Source organism: Bradysia coprophila, unplaced genomic scaffold (genome assembly GCF_014529535.1).
Source record: "Bradysia coprophila strain Holo2 unplaced genomic scaffold, BU_Bcop_v1 contig_232, whole genome shotgun sequence".
Lineage (NCBI taxonomy): Eukaryota > Metazoa > Arthropoda > Insecta > Diptera > Sciaridae > Bradysia > Bradysia coprophila.
The window spans coordinates 4,980,464-5,007,464 of record NW_023503493.1 but is presented as its reverse complement, the minus strand read 5'-3'; the positions used below and the strand labels follow the sequence as shown (position 1 = coordinate 5,007,464).

The 27,001-nt window shown below is 38.3% G+C and overlaps 2 protein-coding genes across 7 annotated transcripts; one reads left to right on the top strand and one right to left on the bottom strand.

Moving 5' to 3' along the window:
* LOC119076018 (period circadian protein-like) lies at positions 1-26,266 on the bottom strand. 5 transcript variants are annotated; one of them, XM_037182613.1, is made up of 11 exons: positions 25,950-26,265; positions 9,279-9,471; positions 9,021-9,211; positions 8,836-8,934; positions 8,678-8,775; positions 5,489-5,924; positions 3,878-5,418; positions 3,688-3,813; positions 3,404-3,580; positions 1,776-1,952; positions 1,352-1,698 (listed from the first exon to the last, which is right to left on the bottom strand). In XM_037182613.1, the coding sequence occupies exons 2-11, from the start codon at positions 9,440-9,442 to the stop codon at positions 1,660-1,662; spliced, it is 3,048 nt and encodes a 1,015-aa protein (XP_037038508.1). In that variant the 5' UTR covers positions 9,443-9,471; positions 25,950-26,265; the 3' UTR covers positions 1,352-1,659. The 5 variants fall into 5 exon arrangements, with proteins under 5 accessions (XP_037038512.1, XP_037038508.1, XP_037038510.1 ...); XM_037182615.1 differs by having other exon boundaries at positions 9,060-9,211; positions 25,950-26,264; XM_037182617.1 differs by lacking the exons at positions 1,352-1,698; positions 1,776-1,952 and adding an exon at positions 1-250.
* On the top strand, positions 18,024-22,199 carry LOC119076050 (delta-1-pyrroline-5-carboxylate dehydrogenase, mitochondrial-like). Of its 2 annotated transcripts, none has more exons than XM_037182683.1 (8): positions 18,024-18,250; positions 18,606-18,724; positions 19,248-19,896; positions 19,961-20,107; positions 20,168-20,208; positions 20,278-20,868; positions 20,932-21,050; positions 21,116-22,199. In XM_037182683.1, the coding sequence occupies exons 2-8, from the start codon at positions 18,675-18,677 to the stop codon at positions 21,229-21,231; spliced, it is 1,713 nt and encodes a 570-aa protein (XP_037038578.1). In that variant the 5' UTR covers positions 18,024-18,250; positions 18,606-18,674; the 3' UTR covers positions 21,232-22,199. The 2 variants fall into 2 exon arrangements, with proteins under 2 accessions (XP_037038578.1, XP_037038577.1); XM_037182682.1 differs by having other exon boundaries at positions 18,024-18,254.
* Positions 26,267-27,001: the final 735 nt, after the last annotated feature.

Genomic DNA, 27,001 nt, shown 5'->3' with positions numbered 1-27,001 from the left:
AAAACAGTCATCTGTATTTATTTCATAATAATTTCTGTTTGCTATAATTATATAAATGTATAAAACAATTCTTTCTAAATATATATATTATTCTCTGACAATAAGTAATTCAAAAATACAATTATTTGGCATAAGTTCAACATTGTTACACAATTTACGGTTGGATTTGTTGACAAGCCTTGCTGAGGTGATTTGTAAAATTTCGGTTTTCCTTTTAGGACGGAAGAAAACTTTCTCAAAAAATGATACACTGTAAAACAGAAGGGGACTATTAATAACTGCGCGTCATTTTCTACTTTCGAAAAGCTTTTCGTAGCGCTTTTTTCGACAATATGAAGAACGAGAAGGCATCCTTTTTTTGTAGAAGTCATCAGCACATTCAGGTCAATAGAAACTTCTGAAGTAATAAAGAAAAATACCAAGAAAGAAAGGAATTGACTCTCTAGCCAAAGAAAAACCACTGAAACTCCATCGATTGTTTCATTTCTTTTTGTCGAATCCACTGCAAATATTTCCAATTTCTCGTTATAATACTTACTGTCCAAAGTTGATAAATGAAATGAAACTTTGCCGAATTAGTTTTGAACTGACTCTGACTCTGTAAGTTAATCTATAGCATAATTTACGGCGTTCTTATTTCGCATAACCGCAGTTACTCAACGTTACCATCGTATCGAAATTGACGTTTGTCTGACTGAATTACATTGGCACAATTTGAACCACGAACAGTTCTAATGGTTCGGTAATGTTGTGTTGTGCAGATCTGTGTAACCATATCAGAAGTTTTTCTATCAAATCTTTTACTTCATTTGATTTAACTATTAAAAAAAGATTTATTTCAAATCTTTTACTTCATTCGTTTTGAACATGCTTTTTGTTATAAAAGACTGTATTGGTCAGAACCTTGTCGTTTATTCTTGTCGTCGATATCGATAACAGATGATCTCGTTTATGTAGTAGTTTGCGACTGTAACGTGTTTTTAAATGAGGGTGACGGTAACAGTACATTGCTTAACAATGGTGAAACCGATGGATATGGTAGTTGTTGTGTGAAATTACCGAGGTCGGTTAACACACAATAAGTACCATTTCCATCATTTATGGGGACTCTTCTGAAAAACAGCAGACCAAAACCATTTTCAAAAAATTCTTCGAAGCTTGAGTGGCTAGTGTAAGGCGATCAAAAACCGAAAACATGCAATTTTGTTACAAAAATTTCTCCACTTACACGAAACGTACATGGTCGTGTGGGGTGTTCAACCGAAAAAAGTCTGAAAACTTACCCTTTTCTTACAGAAATTGTCGAGGTACACGAAACGTGTCATTAGAAAGGTAATTGCATGTACTTTCAGGGCAAATAGGGTCTTATGGGGGTTTGGAAGCATCTACGATGAAATATGAGAAGTTGAAATGTTGAAGCGTCCTGATCACATCGTGAGAGAAGGGAAATGAATATGCCTTAAGATGTAGAATGTTATTATTCAATGAAGACAATAAAAATCAAAGACCAAAATACGATTGTTGATGGACATTTCGTCCATTTTTCGCTGTAAATGAGAACGGTGAACGAACAACAAATTAAAGTAAAATTAAAATTCCGACAAATTCCGATAATCTTCCTCAACAAGATTTATCAAAAAATTCGACACATAAATATAACTACATGATAACGTCAGTGGTATACGTACAATCCAGCTTCTAGTTGGTTTGGAAGTGAAATGCACAGTTTTTATTGTAAAATCGACAAAAAATCAATAGCTAAATGTTTACTCAACTGGTACCGGAAATGTTGCATTTTCTTCGTATATCATAGTCATCGTACTAAAAGGCATGCCGTCATTGCCTTCGCCAAAGAAATCGATTCTTTCGTCATCGCTGAGAGAGAGTTTCGTCAGCCCTTGCTGATCGAGCTCTTCATAAAGTTGTGATAATTGTGCATTTACCATATCCGACTGAGAAAAAAAGATTTTTGTTTTATTTTAAAGTTTACATTTCATCGGAGAATCCATTTTCGATGTGATGGAGCAGAGGAACAATTTTGTGTTTTGACGGAAGAGCAATTGAATATGGCCGACAAGAACGAAGCGGAGACGGAGGTATGGATTTGTTTAGTTGATTGTGTTAGTTTACGTACATTAGGCAAAGTATATACAGTCGGTGACCCCGCCTATAAGTTTTCTAACGACGACAGCTTTGTGCTCTATTCTTAAAAATTCATTGAAACCCAGTCTAGCGCTTTTGCAATGCATATAACACTTACAGCAGTTAGGCCCTCAGAAAGAAGGAAAAAATCTACATTTTGGCACCAACTTTTTTCCCAAGCGCAACGATAGTGGGTGAGGCCAGCTACAACACCCCATACTCAGTTCCGTGGCACATCGAAGATGCAGAGAAGGCGGACTCTCCGAACATTCACTATATTTCTAGTCATAACTCTCGTGGATCAACTAGCACCAAGCGGTGCGTATACTCTACCTGTAGGTCTTTCTAAGGCCGACAATCGTACAACATTACAACAATTTAAAATGATATTTTCTTGAGTTATTGACGAAAAACTGTTTTCGGTACCCTCTGACATGTCTTCACTTTTGAGCGCTTTTCACAGAAAACAATTTTTTTTAAGAAAAAGTGAAAGACACGTGTTTCCTAGAATTGAAAGACGAATCCAACGAGCTACCACTCATTAAAATCGGAGATTGGAGACCGGTTGTTTTCTATACGATTTGCGTCCAACATTATTTTCATCGGGGTGCAATTGCAGAACAGTTCTCGCAATGTCCGATTTTTAGACATTACAGACGCTTGCTAAAGGTCGATCTCAAGAGCGAAGTTTCAAACGGTTGCGTCAATTTGATGTAATTAATGGTTGCGGAAATTTTGAATTCTTTCACGACAAACGACAAGCACATCACCGGAACAATTATCAAATCTGGTACTTCTTTTGATCTAAGAAAATCTTTTACTTTAAAAGCCACCACTTTTCTACATTGTGTCCATTAGAGGTGTTGCTCGTCGTTTATTATTAGTGTTGTAAGACGTGGGTCAATTGGGATCTGTGAATTGAACCAGGTTCGTACAAAGAAACAGCCAAATGAGCCGATTATTCCAGTCTGATCTCATTCTCCAACTAACTACTTTTTCGAGGATCGTTTTACATTGCATGAGTTCGAGACAGAAAGGCTGGTCCCCCTCCCCAAAAAGAAAATTCTTTCAGAATTCGACTGAATTAGCATCCCGACTGAGAATCATTTTCTCGCATTTCAAGCTTAGAATATTTATGTGCCGAATAATTTCTAGCCAGAGGAATTTCTACGAAAGTCTCAGCTCAGTTCCCCCTTAACAGAACTGCCGTTTCGTTTACGAACAACACACAGCGACGATAAATTAATTTCTGATTTATCACCTGTTCAACACCGGTTAAGAATTGCATATCTTCGTTCAGCAATTGGGTGTCGTCCTCATCGTCCACTTGGTATAAAAATTTCACTTCGTTCGAGTAAGTCATCGCTAGCATCTGGGTCGGTCGTTTAGCAAACATCATTCGGCGTTGTTCGTTCGTAGAATCGTCTGTGACCAGGTCCTAAAACGCATAAATCGTTCGGTCGTTAGTTTTCACCACAGATTTGACAGTGATCGTGATAAAACCCTGCACGAAAGCTGTCACTGGGCTCGTTGCATTCGTCTTACCTCCAAATTTTTTTTACTCTCCAATGAACTGTTGTCCGATATAGTCGTTTTGACGAATGACGAACAGAAGCTGGAGAAGCTGGATCCCTCCGAATCCGAACCGGATGCGTTGGTACTCGTTTTCATCTACAGAGAAATATGAAAATGAAATCGGTGCTCGAATTGACAAACAATTCCGGATTTGACTCACCGTGTTCGAGGCAGTCGTATTGATCACTAACTCTTCGGGTAATCCAACAGAGGATGAGGTAAACGGCTGTAATTGAGGCTTTTGGTATGCTGGAGGACAGAAAACTGGCTGATTGTATACGGAATGGTTGGCGTACATGAGTCCAGTCATATAGTAGGGTGCGATGCCAAGCGTTGAATTTTCTCCGGAACCTCTACTTACTTGCGTCGGCATGAAATAGACGGCCGGATAAATTTCCCTGGTTTGTGCCAGAGTATTTATTGGCGCCTGATTCGTCGTATTAACCGCAGGCAATTGCAAGTTGAATGACCTCCACAATTCGTGATTCTGATTGGTTGATTGTTTCATTTGAGGTTCGTCATCCGGTCGAACTTCTTTGGCGAAAAGCGGTTTCACCATCTTCGATCGATGCAAGTCGGGTAATCGCTGATGTTTCGAGTGTTTATTTGTATCGCTATCCCAGGCCGCCGAACCGCTGCGCTTCCGATTGACATTTCTCGCATCTTTGTGCTTTTTGATCATTGATTTTTCCATGTCATCGTTGTGACGTATCAGTAAAGCTTCCGTCAGTGTGGGTGGGTTGAAACTGTCCGATGATAGTCCCGTCTCCGTATTGCTGCTGTTTGTTATTACTTCCATCTGATTGTTACTTCCCGAACTGCCGTTCCCGCCCGAACAACTGTCTCCACTTCCATCGCCACTTCGTTGTAGCGGACTTAGTTCGGTCATCGGTTCGCCAACCTCATTGACATTCGGCTCCATTTTCATTTCATTGTCTGAGCCAGTGGTAGTCGGTCGACTGTTGAAAAACCTCTGCAAATTTTCATTGTAATTCAACTGATTGTAACTGGGTGGCGTTTCTGACGAGCTTTTGCTGTCATAGTAATCATGATGAGGGCTGATCTCTCCCATCATCATCACTGAGTCTCGCTCCGATGGAGTTGCTTCCAATTCTTGCGGTAGATCTAGTTGCAGATCGGATCGGTTAACCTCATCCATCAAATTTTCCATAAATGATGCCAGTGCAATGCATCTCTTCGATATTTGTTCTTTAACAGCATCCAGCGGACGAGACACTGTTTCCGTCATAATCTGTAAGATCTCTTCCTTCAGCACTTTGCTCTTGGCAATCGTGTCTTCCGAAAATCTGGTTAAATGCTCCACAAATATGTCAACACATTCAGGTCCCTTAAGTACGCGGTGATGTCCAACCACAAATTCCAATTTCCGGGACCACGGATTGACGAAGCTTGTCCACTCCGTTTCCAATGTTACATAGCAACCATTTCGTATAAGAAATCTGTACGGCTGACTACGGAAAGCGGCTCCCGTTTCACCCTTGCGCATAACAGCTCCATAAACCGTTTTTAGCAGTGGCAGATCGGCTGGATGATAGAAATCCATTATCGATCTTCCGATTACGTCTTGCGGCAAATAACCGAAAGCTGGTACGGAATCACCGTCGAGTGCTGTTAGTATACCAGTGGATGTATGTCGTGTCGAGAATTTCGGACTTCTATGATTCAGTATTTCGTCGGGAGCTGAAAAGGGCGTACAACGTGATTAGAAATTTGTTCGTTCGACAACGACAAGAAGCTTCCGGCATCTTACTTTTATACACTCCAACGACAGGCTGAGCGCTCATTACCAACAGTACACTCGTTCCTTTCGGTGTCAATGCGTTCGACGTATCGGAGCGTGGATCACCAGGTGCCTCGCGAAAGCTCAATACCAACTTGAAGGGGACATATGATAGAGATTTCTGCTTGACAAAAAATCCGGACGACTTCAGTCCTCGATATTTTCGCAACAGAACAAACAATGAATTTCTGGTGTCTTTGCTGTACGCGTTCTTCGATTCCGAAAATGGAACCGCCACACCGGACGTAATTTGGCTGGCAAATGTAGCTCGGTCTTTCGGATGCACAAAGTCGATGAACGAGCGGCCCAACCACATATCGCGTGGGAAGCCTAACGCATCGGTTATCGTATTTGTCGTGTACAAAATGACTCCATCATGCATCGATATTATGCAACAGAATCCATTCTGAAAATAGATTTTAATTTGAAACGATTGAAAACTTTGTTTTAATATTTAAATGCGAAATAGGCGAGATAACTTTGTATGAGTATCAAACGCCCCCACGATAACGAATGGTTTATAACACTCCACACAAAATATGGCGAAAATTTCCGTCACGTTTCGGTGCTGATGGTTCTAATATTATTGATTTCGGTTGCTCTTTCTGTTCATTTTAAAGGGTTAGTTGCCTAGATATGGTCGGTTGCAGATACACGAAAGGCAAGTAAAAGAACCCACGCGATAATTATATATTGCGTCGTAATCTATAACTACTGATGGTCGTTCGCACCCATCGCAGAAAGATACGCATTAGTCACAGATATCCGAGATTTCGTTTTGAAATATAGTTCGAAATCTGTAGGACTGTACGTAGAGCAACCTGCATGAAACTTTATCTCATTTACTACGTAAGAAAAGTTTGATTTCGAGCTATTTCGGTTTTCGTAATTTGTACTTTTCGTACTTTGATCAAATAATTGAAATCACTCCATAATTGCGCCAAAAATTTAAATATTTTCAACTGACAGTTGGACAGAATAAAGCTGACGTAGTTTAATAAATGTCATATGGGCAACGCACTTCAAGCATGAGTAGTACTCTAAATAGAATTCCGGAACGGGACAGTGTCTCAAGCAAATTTTGACGCTGTAAAAAAATCTGGAACATTTTCCATACAAAATAATACTCTATTTGGCAGCTGTCACTCGAAGCACCTTTGCTTGAAGTGCGTTGCATATGGGGCATGTTTTGGAATGTAAGGTGCACTTGCGGTGTGAATTGTTTTAGTGATCTAATTACCATCTGTAATTGGGTAAAGGAGATCAAATTTTATTACAGTTTGTTCATGTCATTTTTACACAGTTTTAGATATGTCAGAGTTTTAAATGTACCCAGTCAATTAAGTTCTTCCCAAATTATGAATTTTTGGCGCAAAATTTAAAATTTCTATCGCGAATTCAAATATTGCGCAATTTGGGAAGAGCTTAATTGACTGGGTACATTAAAAACTCTGACATATCGACAATCTTTAGAAACTGTGTAAAAATGAAATGAACAAACTGTATATGACTCGATGAAAATGTGCTATGTGAGTTTATAAGTGCTTTCCCCACTAAAACAAAAAAATTTGGAATGTTGAGTTCGACCTTTTAGAAACTTCGAACGTTTTAACAAATCTTTTACCTCTTTTGTTTAAAATATTTTCTGATACTTGATTCAGAATCTTTTACTTCATTTGTTATGAAATATATTAAAAGTAGCCAGTGCCAGTCGTTGCCATCATTATCGATAACAGATGACTAGCTGTTTCAGAAAGGTAAGATATGTAAGCAAACGTTTGCGAATGTAAAAAAATGAAACTTTTTTCCAACCATCCTAAGCCACACATATGCGACTTGGATTAATTCTTCTATTTCATTTCGACTATGATTCGCTAGACTTGTTCGTGTGCAAATCGGTGTAGTGTTCTTAGAGTACCACTGCCGCAATGACCTGATGAGAACTGGTATTTTTGAACTGCATATTAATGCAAAACGTCGAAAGACGACATATTTGAATTTTCTCTCAGATCGAAACAGTGGTCGAATGTCTTATGTAATGGAAACTGGTTCAAGTCGATGGAAATTTGGGAAAAAAATGGAATTTTTGGTATGGGCAAGTGGGTTGGCATGTAGAGGCGCCACATTTTTTTCATAGTACTTCGTTCTGTGCGGCTTATTGTCATGTGAACCAACTTCACATTTGTCATTACAGAACCAATGTCACCATATGAAGTTGGTTCACATGAATATAAGCGCAGTGACAGCAGTAATTCTATGACAGAATGTACTGAAATATGGGAAAACTCTATTACATTTCTTCTTAGTTTCTAAACATCATTCTCCTATTGAGTGGAAGTATTTTAACAATCTGAATTTTAGTGGAAAATTTGAGTTTGCATTACACAAACTAGTTTTCAGACTAGTGTATAACATGCAAGGTCTTAACCAGAGTTCATCGTTTGCAATTCAATTATTCAATCAATGTCAATTATCTACGACCTTCTGCATCAAATAAAATTATTATTTTTTAATTGAGTCAGCTGAATTTTTAATATGGAAAAGGATTAAATTCTCGCTCATTATCACAATGAAATTTTTATAAAAATAAAAACAACGGAAAATATCCTCGCAATTCTAATTTTATCGGAATTTTCCATTAGTTATTCATCTACCAAGTGTCGTAATCAGACATTATTTTTAGTCTGGTATCGAAATATCAACGTTGTGTGGGTCGGTTACTTTGATAATAATCGAGAAGATCGACTTTTTCGCACTAGTGCAATAATGTAGGTCTGTTGAGGTACAGTTATTGTTAGCCAAGTTACAGTAACGCAGTTACTAGCCGACATAATATATTATAATCAGTGTGTTTGTACGATTATACCAGCTGGTAACTAAGCAGATGAAACAAATTTCTATACAAATTTGGTTAAAAGTAACTGTATCAAGCCTTGTTGGTTTTTTAATATTTTCAATAGACTCCGCGGATGAAAGCCGAATACCTAAATTCTTTTGTCTCTTAAGGACTGAAGATGTTCATTTAGACAAATTCTTTTTCACAAAATCTATTACTTCGTTAGTCTTAACAAACATTTCGCTACATAAAATCAGATTCGGATGCCGAACAAAATAGTCTTATGCAGACTGTATAGATTGGTGACCAATAACAAAACTTACATTCACTGAAGCCGTATGTTTCTCCGGTTTTTCCTTCTCCCGATTCGATTGTATGGATTCCAAACTTCCAACGCTTGGTCCCAATGATGCTGCGTGATCTTTAAAAACGCGAGGTATAAATGTAACGTTCGTTAACAATTTCAAAATGAAAGTCATACCTGCGGCCAATGGTGAAGGTACCGGCAAACAATTGGGAAAGCTATCGTATGTATTACATAGACCATCGCCAGAATGGTCACGTTTCATTAGGTGATTTTCTAAAAGTATAGAATATCGAGAGAATATGGTTCGATTAATTATAAAAATTGTTTCGTAATTAAAATCATATTGATTGTTGAATGACCTGAATTACTGTCGTAGGTTACAATAACTTCTGATTCACCTTTTGTATCACCGATTGATGTGACCGCATTATCGCTGGCATTTTCAGTTAGTGGTTCGGATAGCGTAGTTTGATGCGTAGTTTGTCGTTTGGATCGTTTCTTTTTTCGTCCTTTGGTTAACGCATGTAGACCGGAATGTTGGTCAGCATCGCTAATTGCATTATTCGTCATTTGAACATTATGATCTGCGTTTTATGTTAAAAATTATTCTTCTTTACTTGTTTGCTTGCGTCGTTTTGCCTCCATAACCACTACTGCCGCTGCTGTTACTCCCATAATGACGTGATTTCGAGCTTCCGCTGAGCTGTGATTGACTGTTACTGCAACTGTTTGAGTAAGCTGAGTCCGAAATTTTTGTATTTTTTGTTGATTCACCCTCCATTTTTCAAAGAGGTGTGTGCCTTAAGAATTCTGTAATTTTAAGGAAAAACGAAATCAGATTCACCGTTTCCAGAAATTCTAGGAAGAGACCGTCAAGATGTTATGCACACCTGTCAATCAAATATGGATACGCTTCCGTACAACTACACAATTAGAGCTACATGTTGAGGGATATGTCTTACGTACGGTTTCCACTCAATGAAAAAGTACTCAGTGAGACAGCCGTGACGCCGTGATAAATGAGCTGTCAAGTAAACAAAGCAAAAATTGAAAAAATTCAATTTTGTCTCTCACACTGAGTACTTTTTTGGTAAGTGGAAATCAAGCCTTAGTGCTATCATTGAATATCGTCGACAAAAAACTTCCAGAAAAAACAAGTCTGCAAACGAGTGGTATATAAACTGGAAGATCCTCCGTCAACCAAAAACTTCGTTCGAAGTAGTTATTTGTTTAACGAGGGAAAGAAAAATTGGAAATTGCAATTCCAATTTTCAACTTTTTCCGGATAGGAGGTGAATGCAACTTTCTTCTCAACAAAGGCTTACAAAGTTTCAGCGAAGGGAAGAAAATTACTATTTTCTCACCTGGGTTGTGAAAATCCTTTGAACATTTTGAAAACCGAGGGTTATTTTAAAGTAACATTTTTCCAGTTTTCCCTTTTTGTTAAATTTTTTTTTTTTTCTGTATAATTTGAGAAAATCTATGAAAATGTTACTTATCCTCAAAATCCTCAAAACTTGAAAGGAAAATACGTAAAATTCTAAGGAAATCCTTGAAATATTCTCCCAAGGCTATATACTTTGGGGAGGTCACGCAGTTGCAGATACGCGGGTTACACCAAGGCTGTATACTTTGGGGAGGTCACGCAGTTGCAGATACGCGGGTTACACCAAGGCTGTATACTTTGGGGAGGTCACGCAGTTGCAGATACGCGGGTTACACCAAGGCTGTATACTTTGGGGAGGTCACGCAGTTGCAGATACGCGGGTTACACCAAGGCTGTATACTTTGGGGAGGTCACGCAGTTGCAGATACGCGGGTTACACCAAGGCTGTATACTTTGGGGAGGTCACGCAGTTGCAGATACGCGGGTTACACCAAGGCTGTATACTTTGGGGAGGTCACGCAGTTGCAGATACGCGGGTTACACCAAGGCTGTATACTTTGGGGAGGTCACGCAGATCGCCATTTTATTAGATACGCGGGAACACACCTTTTCCATACAAACAAATTCACCAAAATTGAATTTGTATGGCGTGGTGAATTTTTTGTATGAAACGTGGTGTGTAACCCGCGTATCTGCATCTGCGTGACCTCCCCAAAGTATACAGCCTTGGGTTACACACCACGTTTCATACAAAAAATTCACCACGCCATACAAATTCAATTTTGGTGAATTTGTTTGTATGGAAAAGGTGTGTTCCCGCGTATCTAATAAAATGGTGATATGCATGACCTCCCCAAAGTATACAGCCTTGTATTCACCCACCCCTCGATGGGAAAGGTGTGTTTCACACGTCAAAAAACGTCTAAATGTTTATACATTTGCAATTGTACAGTTGTATGGTTTAACTTACACCAAGTATGCTTGAGTCCTGTCGTAACGAGCGAGGCACCCACATTAATTTTATCAGCCTTCTAGCATTTTCTATGGTAATGCTAGTAGAAATGCTATGTTCACATTCTTGCAAAAAAAGAGGGTGACTAACTTTACTATGTGTAGAAAGCTATACGACCTATTGTTCAAAGAAAATTGAGTCCAATCCATTTTCCATTTCCTATATTCTCTGTATCTGCGCACCATATTTTTGCGTCTTAAACATTAAATTCACAATCGAAATTAATCCCATTGTTAAATCGTGGAATTGTTTACTGCTGCATTTGAATGGTTCGGTTATTTATGTATTCATTTCTACGAAATTTAAATTTAGATCGGAAATGGCAGTTATTATTGCTGGAGTAACAATGTCTCTGTACATTTATTGAAATAAAATGTTATATAACTTTCTCGAGAGTCAATTTTTGAATTACAGTCCGAATATGGAAAGCATTGTAAAGATTTCGCTATGCTGGTCGTCACGTTGTTGTATGGAAAGCATAGCTTTGTTTAATTTGTGCATACAGCTGGATGACAAAAGTTTTTAAATTACTGTACGGTAGGAACGGAAAACGTTTCCTTTTGTGTTTCGCTAAACAAAATTGTTTTGTGCTTTTAATGAATAAAAGTTAAATTTAAACTTAAGAAAATAATAACGTGCTAAGTTTAGCTGCTAAAATTTCCAACAGCAGTTGGACATTCACAGAACGAAATAATAAAATAGAAATGTAGGTCATGGAAATGGTCTCTTATTAGTACAGGTAATCGGAACGGATGCTAACGTTTTAGACTCGTACGAATAACAAAAGTCTTATGACTTTACTGTTACGTTTGTAACACGTCGGATTTGACAAAGAACATAAACAGGTCAATTTGCGCGGATCGTGTTACGTCCTCCTTTTACGTTCTCTGGGTTCGAATTCTTGATTAAGAATGTAGCTTTTATGGTTTCTCAGAGATGCAAAATGAACTAGAGATGAAAATCCATCTGTCTGCAACTGCCAATATAACTTGAGTAGAACGCAACCGATTTTGATCATTTAGGCCCAAACGTATAGTTCACCGTTTAGATACGGTACTTTCAGACACTCGCTTAAGTTTCGTCAAATGTTTCGTTCATCCATTCATTTGTATGAGATTTTTTTTAACGTGAATGACACTTCTTGATGTGGATGGCGTTTCAAACGGCTTTGAAGATGATCTATGGCAACGCGCTCCAAGAACAGGCACGAGAAATAAAGGGCCACAACGACGCAGTAGTCCAAAATGCTCATAGAAAATTCATTTTTAGACCCGTACGAAGTACTGGGGTCTTATAGGTTTACGCATACGTTTGTAACACGTCGAATTGGACTCCCTGAGTAAGGGGAAACCTATTGTGGTTGTCTAGAGATGCCAAATCCTCGAAAAAAAAATGTCCGTCTGTCCGTCTGTCCGTCTGTCCGTCTGTCTGTCTGCACGATAACTTGAGTAAAACGCATCCGATTTTGAAAATTCTTTTTTTTTCCCGTTTGGTAATGTCAAAAGACAGGCTAAGTTCGAAGATGAGTGATTTTGGATCGACCCCTCCCGAGCTGTGGCCCAATAAGTGCTTTACGGTTTTTCGAAGATATCTCCGGACATTTAAACGTTAAACTTGTAAGTGATACGTCAAATAAAAGGTATTTACAATACAGATCGACAAAAAAAAGTTTATGGAAATCGGATGACCGACTCGTGAGTTAGACCCCTTGGTGTGGAACAGTTTTTGCTTGTAGGTCGGCCACATTTGAACATATTTCGTCTGTTTGAGCTTTATTAGATAGGTATTGACCGTACCAATCAGGGAAATTTTTTTTTTATGAAATTATGTTCTCCGGAGCGTGAGCTAGGTCTCTTGGAGTGAGCTCTTATCTGGCTACTCGGAAGTACAGTGAACGTGGTGTATTTTGACAATATCTCGAGTAAATTTTGACCGAATTTCATGAATTTTTTTTTGTTTGAAAGGTATTAACGAATGTAAAGCGTCGGTACTATTTCCGGTCTCCTAACAAAATGGCTGCCGGCGGCCATATTGGATTTTAGTAAAATAGAAATATCTTGGGAAAAATGATGCTTAGAGAGTTTCTGTTAACATGGAAATAATTTGTTATGTGTGTGGGGTTTCAGGGATTCCATATACGGACATCTATATATACCTATACACAGCTATATTGAGCTATATACAGGCATATAGAGCTATATAATAGCATATATTTATCTGTGAAATGTTTATTTATAGTGAAATATAGGTAAATATAGCGGTATATAGCTGTTTAAATAGGAATTTATGAAATTTGTCTTCGTACGGGGCTGTCTATATTGCCTCCGGCAATTTAGTTGTATATGATAACAAGGCAAAGAGTGGATAATGTAAGTGATTTTAAAGGGAGAATAGTTTTTCAGCAGAGAAGAAAATGAAGTAAGAGAAATGAAGAGTTTCACATTAAAGGCTTTTGATACGAATAGGTGTTTCGTACGGGTCGGCGTTAGCTATGTTTTTATGTTGGTATAGGCCACTGCGTTACGGACGTTCCAAATGACGAGGCCAAATGACCGTTAAAAAAATCTGTTCTTGTGCCTGTTATTGGAGTGCGTTGTCTATGTAAGACTAGAAAATTCAATCCGCTCGCTTTAAGCTTTAAGAAAATTGTAAATCGATTTTCCGGCCGGAAAAGCGGTTTATAAAAAAAATGTCAAATATTTACAGAACGTGACAACTTTCTTCGATATTTATTTTCTTCCTTGAAAGGCTGATTAAATCAAAGTATATAAACACTGAAGGTAATGCAGACCCTCAGCGGATCAGAGAAATTGCGGATCCAAACTTTCAGGTGAATTCATTTTTCGTATGTTGTCTAACTTAGACTTGTTCAACATGACGGCCCTAAATCCATCCAATTCACCACTAAATACAACAAATTCAATACGTGTGCAACATGACAGAGCTAATATTCACCTGAAAATTTGGATCCGTGTGTAACTGTGGATTTGCATTACCTTCAGTGTTATACTTTGAAGTTAGACAACATACGAAAATGAATTCACCTAAAAGTTTGGATCCGTAATTTCTCTGATCCGTTGAGGGTCTGCAGTGTTTATATACTTTGGATTAAATGGCAACATTTCGTGGAACCACTTTTTTCATGTGAAACAAAATGGCGTCAATATAGGGATTTTCCCAAAAAATTACACGGAAAATTGAAAATTGCACCGCCTAAAACTGTATCAGCATCGTAGAATTGAAGAAATGACAATTCACGCCGTAAGTGCGGTCGAAATTAAAAATGGAAAGTGCAGAGGTCTTTCTAACGTAGCGTCATTTTCATACAAGGAAGCGTTGAAATGTATTTTTCGGTTCACTTTTTCATCGACTCGTTCACTTGAAATTCAAAATTTAGGCACACTTACGGTGTGAATCTGTTGCTTCTTTGGCTGTGTATCGGCTGGTGTTCAATAGAAAATCTTTTACTTCATTTGTTTTAACATTTTTCATTATTACATAGTCAAAGGTCATATCGCGCCCTTTTTTTCATAGCGGTTGATAACCTATGACTAGACGTTTCTGATAAGTTAAAATTTTAATTTATATCAGTTGTTCCAACTACCTTCCAAAACGACAGATCAAGTTCCTTTTTTTAAGTATTACAGCTAAAGCCAGTGAAATTTCAGCATGAATTTGCTTTACCAATTTTTTTTAACCTAATCCACACAAATAATTAAAACTGTTTGTACGTCTTTATACGGTTTTACTACTACAACACGCATGCATGTAGCAGCTTCAACTGAATAATTAGTTTTCATTGTATGTGTGATCAGCTGAAAAACAGACGAAGCAAATTCATGCTAACATTTCACTGTCTCTGACTGTATTACTGAGATTCAACTAGGATAGCTCATATGTCACACTAACTTCCATTGTGATTAAACTTTGAATTGAAAACAACATTACCTTTCACGACAATCGAACAAAGTAAAACAGAGTGATGCACAAAATATTGTGAAAAAAAACACCGACTGGCAAATTTCGTTCACCATCAACACCGTTTCAAGACTCGAATTGAACTGAGGTCGGACGAATCGGGTAAGTATAGCGATAAATTTTTGTTATGAACATTTCATTCGGTCGTCGAAAAATAACCAGCAAAATGTTAAAATATCACGATTCGTAACACGTGACATTACCAGTTTCGAATGAATGTTTCGCACGTATGCACCCTGTGTCAATCAATTGACAAAGAAAAAATTTGTTTGTTTGCTTTATCCGTTGTCCGTTGAATAAATGAGAAAGTAGGGGATTTTACGGCTTATCTATCATCAATGAAATTATATTCGAAACATTTTGCCATACATCCTTTTGAATTAGAAAGTTTTTGCATTTTTGCATGGTAAATTTATGAATCAGTTCCGCAATTCCGATTTAATCAATTCAATGATTCAATTCATCTGATTTCTCGATACACAATAAAGGTTTTTCATTAATACAAAAGTTAAACAATTTATTTATGGTGCCTGATCAATATTTCAATCAAATTTTATCATTCGCTATTGAATTTAAATATTTAAATATTTTCCTATCAAATATAGTTTCACACGACGAAATTCCATTTGTCTTCGAAAAAGTAATTTCAACCATCCCACGACGAAAACGCACAGCAACAAAAATTTCACACGTCAAATAACGCATAAAAGTGTACAAAGTCTTCGAGCGTTCTTCCTAACTTTATCAAGGACTTTTCATCTGGGCTCCTATCATGGCCCTACGTTAGTGAAGGGCCGTGACGCAAGTCCGTTCACACTGAAAAATTTGACAAAATTTTTTTCCGCAGGACTGAGGAACATCATGGCCCTAAGTTAGTTGCAACGTTCGAAAATTTAACGAAAATCGAAAATTTAACGAAAATCGAAAATTTAACGAAAATCGAAAATTTGACGAAAATCGAAAAATTGACGAAATTCGAAAATTTGACGAAAATCGAAAATTTGACAAAAATCGATGGTTTGACGAAAATCGAAAATTTAACGAAAATCGAAAATTTGACGAAATTCGAAAATTTGACGAAATTGGAAAATTTGACGAAAATCGAAAATTTGACGAGAATCGAAAATTTGACGAAATTCGAAAATTTGACGAAAATTTGACGAAGAAAGTAATTCTCTATCTGCCTCCATTCAAGAAATATCTTCAAAACCCCAATTGACCCACCCATTTCCAACTTTCGACATTTTTCACATATGCCCCTCTGTTCTACTCGTAAAACTCTTAGACTTTGCCGAAGAAAGTAACTCTCTATCTGCCACCATTCACAAAATAACTCTAAAACCCTAATTGACCCACCCATTTCTAACTTACGACATTTTTCACATATGCCCCTATGTTCTACTCGTAAAACTCTGAGACTTTGCCGAAGAAAGTAACTCTCTATATAACTCTCTACATAATCGCAAAAATATTAGTCCTTTCATCCTACGCTCGAGTAGCTCAAAATTTGGTCACTCTAATCACTCTAGCTCAAACGAATCTGCCCCGATTTTTTAAATTATTTTTTTGTTCGAATCGTGTTACGAATACCTTTCATTTGATGGGTCGCACGCCTCTGTAGGTTTCAATACAGCTAAGCTACAGCCGAAAACGAGTTCCCGACCCTCGAAAACCACACTCAGAAACCACTTCGAGGCCAATTAAACAAAATTCTGGTTTTTCCTGGGGTAATGGCGTATCACATATTCATTTTTATGCCCACCCTGAGACTCCTGCAAAATTTCATGGAGATTGGCTGACTGGTTTCCGAGATCGACCGTCGATAGATAGATAGATAGATAGATAGATAGATAGAAACATACAGAGTAAGTTGAAAGATTTTGATTGTTTGGGAAAAGTCAATTTGGTGTATTTTGTATGAAAAGTGACCAATTTCAAAACGATGTATCTCCGGCTATATATAGTTGCCGCGTCTCAAAAAAATTTCTTCGTTCTTTTTTTGGAAGTTAGACTGCGTCAAGGGGGTAGGGTAATCTCGCACACCACACAAATTCATGGTGTGCGAGATTCACCTCTAAGTGGTGAATCTCGCACAGTCATGACTTTTCGTTACATGTCGTAAAAGGACGCATACTATGATCGCGTGTGCGAGATTCCCCGACACCGCGTCAAGTCCTCCGCTATCGCTCCGGACATGATTTATTAGTTCGAACAGTTCGAGTACCATTTTTTTTAATTGTGCGTACAGGTATTCGTAATGAGAAGCTGCTGCCAATAATCAACAATTTCCTAATTAACAGAATATTCACAAACGGTAATCGAATATCACCATATAGCACTCTTAGCTTGAAAGCTTCTTTAGTACGGGCAGGGGACATGTTTTTGTGTGTGTGTGGTTATAACCCACAGTCCCACGTAATTTTGTCACGTAAAATTGACTCTAAATTTGACATGTCACATTTTAGTGTCAATGCTTGGAGCTAGAGTGCTATGGAATCACTAATGTTGTTTCTTTGCGTAAGGTAAGAAACATCAAACATACATGGAATCACCAATATCATCGAGTTATTTGCCTTTTTTGTTGATATCAACAACTTCATTATATAAATGCTTGGTTATATTATCTAACCACATTAGCCGGACCTAACCGCTTCATAGATGAAATAATCACCGTCTGCGAAATCCCACACTATAATTGTAATCTAATTCTCTCTCCGAAACTCCGAAAAGCAATTGTACTGATAGTATAGTGGTTTGTTTACACTTTGCCAGCCTTCAATTGTACAAATGCATTGCGGTTGAGTTTAAATCAAGTTGCGGCTAGGAACATTAAGATTGCTTTTTGATGCTTAAAACTTTATTGTTTTGTGAGTTGGTCTAAGATATTCGGGTTTATTATGAAAGCAATAGTTGTGGCTTCGCTGTCAACCAGTTTTTCTCTTCCACACAACGACGTGAGTGTGTGTTCTCTCTCCCGACCTGTCACTGAATGTTGTTACATAAGAACATAATTTTTCAAACAATTCCACTAACGTTGTACGGTCCGGACTGTATCATTCATATACGTGCAGTGTGTGTGTCGTGTGCTTGAATTCAATTTTTATTGCGTGAAATTACTTTTTAATGTTTTGTATTGATCATCCGACCCAATAACCGAATTACAATTCCATTGACATAAGCACAACACCGTCAACCGTTCGCCGTTGTGAAAAGAAGGTAAAATTTTCCGCAAACAATAAAAATTGCGTGAGTGAGTAACTGGGCATTGTGTAACGACTTACACTGAGAAAAGGATTTTTGGCCAACAGATCGTGCTCGATCATCTGTGCTAAACATAAACAACCGAAAAGTTGTCAAAAAGTCATTCTATTTTGGTCGAGATTTTTGTTTCGAGTGTGTCTCCCCACCGCTTGATTCTCATTCACTCATTGGACCACTTAATTTTGATTGAAGAAAATCGATAGAACGTTGTTGTTGTCTGACATAGAGTGTGTGTTTGCCAGTGGAAAAATCCATTCACCGTTTGCGTTTGCGAATAAAATTTGTTTTCATTTTTCACGTCAACAGAATCCGCTGTGTACCGAATAAATTGCAAAAAAATTCCCTGGCAGTCGTTAGCAGTGCAGTACACACACAATGTTTCTTGCAAGTCGATACGCTTTATCACCCGCTACTAGTCTTCTCCGGTAAGTGATTTGTCTTTTGCATAATTTGGTGAGTGTTGTATGCGATTGAATGTACAGTAAGTTGCTGCGTCGGTTTTGTCTAGTTTTTTGTGTCGCTAATTGTTGTGTCCGAAGTGTCGACGGTCTATTTCGGTAGACAATAACAAGTTTCTTCAATTTGGTAAGTACAAGCAGTTGATGTGGTGGTAGTGGTGCTGTACATGCATATACACAACAGAATACAAAACGTTTTGGTCGGCCGTTTCACATACAAAATAGAAATTGACTCGACTCGTGAACAGGCAATTAATACCGCATGAACCAATACGACTGCATCAGTTCAGTGTACGCAGTTCAACAAATTTGATACACAAACTTGAGACACTAAATTATTTGAAGGTCGCCGCACGGACCGGTAATTACGCTGTTGAAACTTGTGAATGACAAATCTCGTTCTGTCAGGGACTGTCGTTGATTGATTGTATATTCCGTCCTAGTCCAACTGGATTCCAGTGAGACGAACTCATTTTTCTTTTGCTTTTAGGGCCGCTGAACGATCAATTAGTACTGTGGTGCCGGATCTAAATCTGCCCGATTTAACGTTAGTCAACGAACCAGTCCTCGGCTATGCAAAAGGTTCGAAAGAACGAGCTGAACTCGAGGCTGCACTAAAGAAAACGGCCGACAAATGCGAAGACATTCCGATTGTCATTGGTGACGAGGAGATTCGCACCAACGATGTCAGGTGTCAGGTGATGCCACACGATCATGCCAAAAATGTGGCCGCATTTTACTACGCCGACAAGAAACTGATCCAGAAAGCCATCAATACGGCCGTGGACGCCCAAAAGAAATGGGATCGCACAACGCTGGAGGAACGGTTGCGCATCTGGAATCGAGCTGCAGATTTGATGGCCGGTCAGTATCGACAGACATTGAATGCGGCCACCATGTTGGGCCAATCGAAGACTGTGATACAGGCGGAAATTGACTCGGCTGCCGAGCTGATCGATTTTATTCGAATGAACGCGTACTACCTGAAGGAGAATGCCAAGTACAAGCCGATTAGCGAACAGATCAAGGTGACCAAGAATTCGATGCGATACCGTGGCATTGATGGATTCATTGCCGCAGTCAGTCCATTCAATTTTACCGCAATCGGTGGCAATTTGGCCTACACTCCGGCACTGATGGTAAGTCCGTTGAGAGTGTCCCATTTCTGAGTTTCACAAAAATTTTGATTTCTGCTGGGTGTAGGGCAACGCCGTTTTGTGGAAACCTTCCGACACAGCAATGCTTTCCAATTGGATCATTTTCAAGGTGATGAGAGAGGCTGGTGTTCCGCCAGGTGTTGTCAATTTCGTTCCTGCTGACGGTCCCGTATTCGGTGACACAATTGTGCAGGTAGAAAATTGGTCTGTTCGTGCACGAACGATCCGAACTAACAATTTTTCGTTCCTTTAGTCGCCCCATTTGGCAGGCATCAATTTCACCGGCTCTGTTCCGTAAGTAAATTTTGGGCGAATGTCGGTTGTTGTCCTATAGTCTAACGAGACTTTCTGTTTTGAACGCAGAACTTTCAATCGACTGTGGCGTCAGGTTGGCGAGAACATCTCGTCGTACAAAAACTTCCCTCGACTCATCGGCGAATGCGGTGGCAAGAACTATCACTTTGTGCATCCATCGGCCGATGTACAGAGCGTTGCAACCGGCACGATCCGAGCAGCATTCGAATTTTGCGGTCAAAAGTGTTCCGCTTGTTCGCGAGCCTACATTCCCGAATCTATGTGGCCGAAATTGAAGCCCGAACTGTTGCGTCTACGCGACTCGCTGAAAATTGGCGACGTAACCGACTTCTCGACATTCACATCGGCCGTCATCGACGACAAGGCATTCAAACGCATCAAATCGTACATCGACCATGCCAAGAGCTCGAAATCTCTGGAAATTATCGGAGGCGGAAAATGCGACGACAGCAAGGGATATTTCATTGAGCCGACCATTGTGGTGACCACCGATCCGACCGACAAAATTATGACCGAAGAGATATTCGGTCCCGTATTGGCTGTGTATGTGTACAAGGATGCCGATGTGAAGAAAACCATGGAATTGGTCGGAAGCAGCACGGCATTTGCACTGACCGGAGCTGTGTTCGCACAGGATCAGTGAGTTTGATTCAGATATATTTCGCATGGCGGAACCAATGCTCACATTTGACCTCCTTGCAGAAAGTTCCTCGAGTATGCGCTGGAGGAATTCCGAATGACTGCCGGCAATTTCTACGTGAATGACAAGTCGACTGGTTCGGTGGTGGGACAACAACCATTTGGCGGAGGTCGTATGTCTGGTACGTTTATTTACTGAGTAAAACGTTCATCGAGCGGATTCATAAAATGGAATTCGATTTCGCAGGTACAAACGACAAGGCTGGCGGACCACACTACTGTTTGCGATGGTCGTCTCCGCAGTCCATTAAGGAGACGTTCGTGCCCTTACGTGATGTTGCTTACCCATATATGGGTAACTAAGGACGAGTCGACGAAAGACAATTCATTTTCCTTTCTGTGCTACTGAGCCAATGCAATTGGCTAGCAAATGGCAATTCATCCGTTGCTTTTACGTTGTATCGATAGACATTAATTTTAACTGCTTATGTGAGCACAGCTGCACAGGTTGCAAGTATTTTTTTGTTGTTGTTGTAATTCAGGTAATTTTAAGAATTTTTATTTTCTCTGATGTCGTTTGCTGTGTTCGGGAGTATATTCTACGGCGGCGAACGATTTCTCCACTCAGTTTTACTGTTAGCATCGTTCGACGAGCGAGACATCCGAATCTCTTGTTTCATGAACAAATTACAAAGAAAATGCTCGACGACGAATAGAATCTCATTGCATCCAACCAACCTATCTACCTAACCTACCTATACTTAATCACTTAGAGAGCCAACTGTGGCATTTTATGTTAGCCAACGGATCCATCCAAGAACGGAAAGTATTTCCCCTTTTGATTTTAGTTTTACTTTTGAAATTTGTTCCTTTTTGCGCGGTTTGATTGAAAATCAACTGCACCGACAGAGACGGGTCGTAAGATTTTTATTTTATTTTTTAGTTTTTATTCTTTGTTGTTTATGCATTTAAAGCGAAAAATTTTATTAATTTGATGGAAGTGAAGTGGAAGTAGCAACACCGCGCGACGATTATTTTATATTTTAAGGAAGTGAATCTCACTTATATGTAATGAGACAGCGGGTCTCAAGGATGAAATATCAATTGATGAAACAAATATATCTCTGACGTTGAAGACAAAAGACAAGACAATATTTATGTGAACCAGACGAGAGTCGATGATCTAACCAAAATGGAAATTTGAAACAATTTTCATGTCATCCTAAACTTAAACTTAAACTTAACAATAAAACAAAACAAAAAACGGTGTGTTGACGTGGACATTAATAGTAATGTTGTTGTTGTTGCGTTGCTGTTATTGGAATAAGAAAAAATTGAAAATTTTCTCAGTGTTTTTACTCATGAACTATATAATGGAACAGTCGATTAAATTGGATGCTGCGAAAGTAGTTCATTAAACGGCACTACAGTTTTGTAAAATACTAGCAAATTCATTCGTCTGTTCTTTGCGCAACAAGTTTCGGTAATAACTGACTTTTCGACAAGTGTAAAATTCGTTCATCCGAGCCGAAGTTGAGATATACAGCATTCAACTACAATTGTTAAAAACACAGTTACCGAAAAAACACTCGCGGACTCAGTATCACAATGTTGTTTCTGAACTAATGAATTACCCATCAGCATCCAATTAATTCTGGTTTATTGTCTGTCCCATGTGAAAGTGGAAATCTAAAAATATTCATTCATGTAATGGATCCTTTTTTCAATGGGCAAACTGCTGTGTAATTGTCAACTTTCGCATAGGGTGGACAATAAAAAATCTAACAAATTTAAGCGAAACCAAGAAAACCAAGAAAATATTTTTCATTTGTTCGTTTCATTGTAGACAATAAGTTTCTCCGTTTTTCATTACGAAGAAGGAAAAAAAACGAAATAAATTAGAAAAAATGCAGAAAATATGACTTTCCTTTGTTGCACGCCAATACAACTACTTCCATGATAAACAATCATTCAAAAGAACTGAACGACGCACAGAAATAGTCATAAAAGCGTACAAAGGCCAAAAACTAAAATGTCCACTTTTCGTATGAAGGTTGTTGGTCTGAGGTTAATAATAATCGTTCGAAAACGTGACTTTTCATTTGTTATTCTAAGTTATTTGTTGGATTTTATATATCTCTACGGTAAAGGGCACTTTACGGTATAGCAAGCGAACTTTAAGTCGCTCGATATATAAAACTATTCATGCTACCAGAACTGTAAAACGGTATATCGGTTCTCGATGTATTGATGTCGTAAACAAGGCTTATCTGGAACCGAGATACTGCTTTACAGTTCTAGTAACATAAATATCTATTGCTCACTGTACGCTAGGAAAATTAGTCATAACTTGCTATGTCTTACTGTAGTCGTTACTTGATTGACATGAGCTCTAAACATGTTCTGCAATTCTGCAATCATTCAGAGCGACTGTAAAGATGTTGAAAATTCCAATCAAATTGAACGGTAAGACCAAGATATCATGATTTACGCTGATTTAATCTTGCAATTATGCAATTATGGGCAAATGGTTCTCTCCCTAATCCGTATCGATTAGTCTAATCTGGTCTCACGACTTCTAAATGTTAAACTCTAAGTCTCATCGACTTGTGCAAAGCCGAGCCTATCTAGTCGATTGGCTCTAGCTAATCCGTTCTTTTCCAGGTGGCTCGTTGACACAAAACGCATCTTCTTGGTCACACGAATCAGAACCACTGCTGCTTTTAAACGTCATGTTTTGCGTGAAAATTGATTGAAAATGTAAGTAGTCAGGGGGCATGTCGCCATTGATGAAATAAATGAAAAAATTGTTTGAACTTTATATTTTGCCTTGTGTGATTGGAGGACTGGACACTCGAGAAGAGGACACACTAAAAAATCTTTTGAAAATTTTTGAAAACTATGAAGTCATTTGATCAGAATAGTATTTTTCGTACCAAGACAGGAAATGACGATTTTTTCAGCACCAGTCCTAAGTTTTCCTTACGAGCGAAGCGATATTTAGTTCGGGAAAAACTGACATTTCTTAATGAAAAATCATGGCAAAATAGGTCGTATTTCAGTTGCCGGATGCACAAAATTCTTAAAATCGAAGAAAATCCTCATCGATTTTTTGATGGAAATCCTTAAAACATAAAAAGAAAATCCCTAAAATCAATGGAAATCTTAAAACAAATGCTAGCGAAGCCGATTAAGACGATTCTTCTTAAAGACACAGAAAATCTTCGGGAAATCGCTGAAAATTCTCAGAGGATTTTCCTTTGGAAAATCCTTTGTCAACAAAATTAACAAATATCCACCCCTCGGTCACACTCGGCAAAATAAAAATTTCCAAACAAGAAACGTAATCTGCTATTACGTGATGAGATAGGCAAAACAAAAGCGTGTAAAGCATCTTCACATGCTACATCTTACATGAATAAGGCCCAAATTTTTTAGCCTCTATCGATCTCGGCTTCAAGCTTGATCTTACGAGCAACGCAAATACCACACTATCCACCTAACAATGCAACACAATACATATTTTCACGAATTGAAGCAATAAGTATTTACATGCTACATGCGTCGAACACCGTACTTTTCATGTTTGAAGCACGTCTTTCGACGGTGTCGGGGAATCTCGCACACGCGATCATAGTATGCGTCCTTTTACGACATGTAACGAAAAGTCATGACTGTGCGAGATTCACCACTTAGATGTGAATCTCGCACACCATGAATTTGTGTGTTGTGCGAGATTACCCTACCCCCTTTCGACGCCCTCAGCATGTAAAATCCATTGCATAACTCGGGATAAAATATGAAAAGTCTCGTTTTCGTGTGTATATTGACCTCGGCTTCGCCTCGGATCAACACGAAAACTCTACTTTTCATATTTTTATCCCTAGTCATGTAAAATACTGTTTACAGAGGGGAGAAATAAGAAAATTTCAACAAGAGCGATGTTTGCCGCCAGAGCAAAGCGACGTCCTCAATTTCGCTCGAGTTGGAATTTTCTATTTCTCCCAGCCCAGAGGTGAACACAACGTTTTTCATGCGTGTTTTGCCGTTTTTGTCTACGAAACAAAAACATCGATTCGCCATACCATTTTCGAAAACATAAACAAACTGGCAGTTCGAATGAGAAAAGTTCTATTTTTTTTACGGGAGAGAAAGTGTTGCATTTTTCTCACTAGAAATGTCATTCGACCAGTCGTCCAGAAAACACAATTTTCTCATGGCCTATGAGGTAGTAAATTATACAAAACACAATGCGCACATGAAAAATTTCTTACTTCAGTGTAGAGATCTCGAACGACAATATTGTAGATGACGAAATCGCTAATAAAAGTTAAAAAATTAAGTACCACTCTAATAATAGCTGAAGTTCTGACTGACACGAAAGTCGTCGCTAAAATTCCATTTATGGATGATATTAAGTCAATCAAAGAGAACTGACTGTACCGGAACACAACTCCGTCTTTATACTGTTCACTCATTTCTAAATGAAATGCGTCGTGCATCCAGTAAAATGTTGGTGGAAAATTTCGAAAAATGGTGTTCAGTGCACCTGTCAGAAGTGTGTATCGCAAAATAATCACAAAATCGGATACTTTTGATGTTCAAATTATCTTATACTTCATTTGTTAAACCACTCATTTAACTATATAAGACCAGCTGAACAAAAGGTGATCGCTTACTTTTGTCGTTGCTGTCGATAACAGACGATAAGCTAGCCGTTTATATTTAACAATTTTAACAATTGTAAGAAAATTAAAGCAAAAATCACTCGAGTGCCCATGACCATGTAATATTCAAACATTTAAGATTTTAGATGGACGGTGGATTTACATTCTCTGCACAAATACACATCTTATTAATCTCTCGTATCACTTGGCAATTAAAATTTTAAATTCCTTTGTTCTATCATCGAGTTTCTAAAATTTGAATTTCCAATTTCTACGAAACGACTACACAATACGTATATGCAATACAACGATATCCATAACAATTGACTTAACAACCTCTGTTAACCATCAATTATTGGCTCTTATTTCAAGGATTTTCTATTCGAAATTAACTGCTTTCCTTAATCCACTTACCGAGTTTATTCGCACACTGGTAAAATACGTTTGTTAATTCGATAAACGTTTGCAGATTGATTGCACTTATCGCTTTAAACAAAAATGAAATTCGTGCACTGTACTGACTGTACGACGCGAAACACTTGACTGTTATTTATGATGTATGGTCTCGACCGTTTAAGTATAATATTTCACTGACTGGAATTATAAATTTCCATTTGAATTTCCTTCACACCCGTCCAATGATTTGAATCGCACTGAACTTAGATTATCAACTGACTCGTATCGTTCTACTTGAATCAGTGTGTTCTTCTGTTGCTGGCGAACGAAGAGTATAATATCACGGAATGACACACGTGAGCTTTTGCAAATGCGAATTAATTCTAAAATATTTTCAGCAGTCTCGGCAATCGATATATAATGGGCGATGTTACAGCATTATAAATAAGATTTTACAAATTTTTTTTTCTTTCGTTCGTATTTAGTTTCATTTTTAGTCAAATGTATTTAAATAGGAGGGTTATTTATGTAGGGGTTGCTTTTCCGTCTTATTCGCCATTCACATGTTGTATTTTAAGTTCAGCTCTGTGGTTATCTAACAGAACTTTCTAAATATACCAGCGGATTCTATGTGCGGTAAAATTAATCGTTTTATGTGAAATACCCAGTATAGAACAGATGCCTTGTGCGATTTCCAAACATTTCAAACACAAACTTACGTAATTCCTTGATTAGCTATACTTTCTCATAGCCCCCTCAAGACTATTCGTTACGAGGCCTCAATGTTAGTTTCAATTTTATGTTGTCTCTTGCGTTCGATATTTCTACATTTGATTGAATAGGAGTTAGGAGGTTCTACTCAAAAGCGTGAGGTAACGTTACTTCACGGCGGTTCAACTTTATCTCAAGTTTTTGAGTAAAATGACTTAGTAAATGACAAATGATGGAAACGTCTTCTTGTGTCCTTACCGACCTCGGCTTCACCTCACACAAGAAGTACCATTTCCAAATGAGGTAATTGGCACTTCTGTGGGAAGTTTATCGATCCGAGGCGAGGCCGATCCTACCAC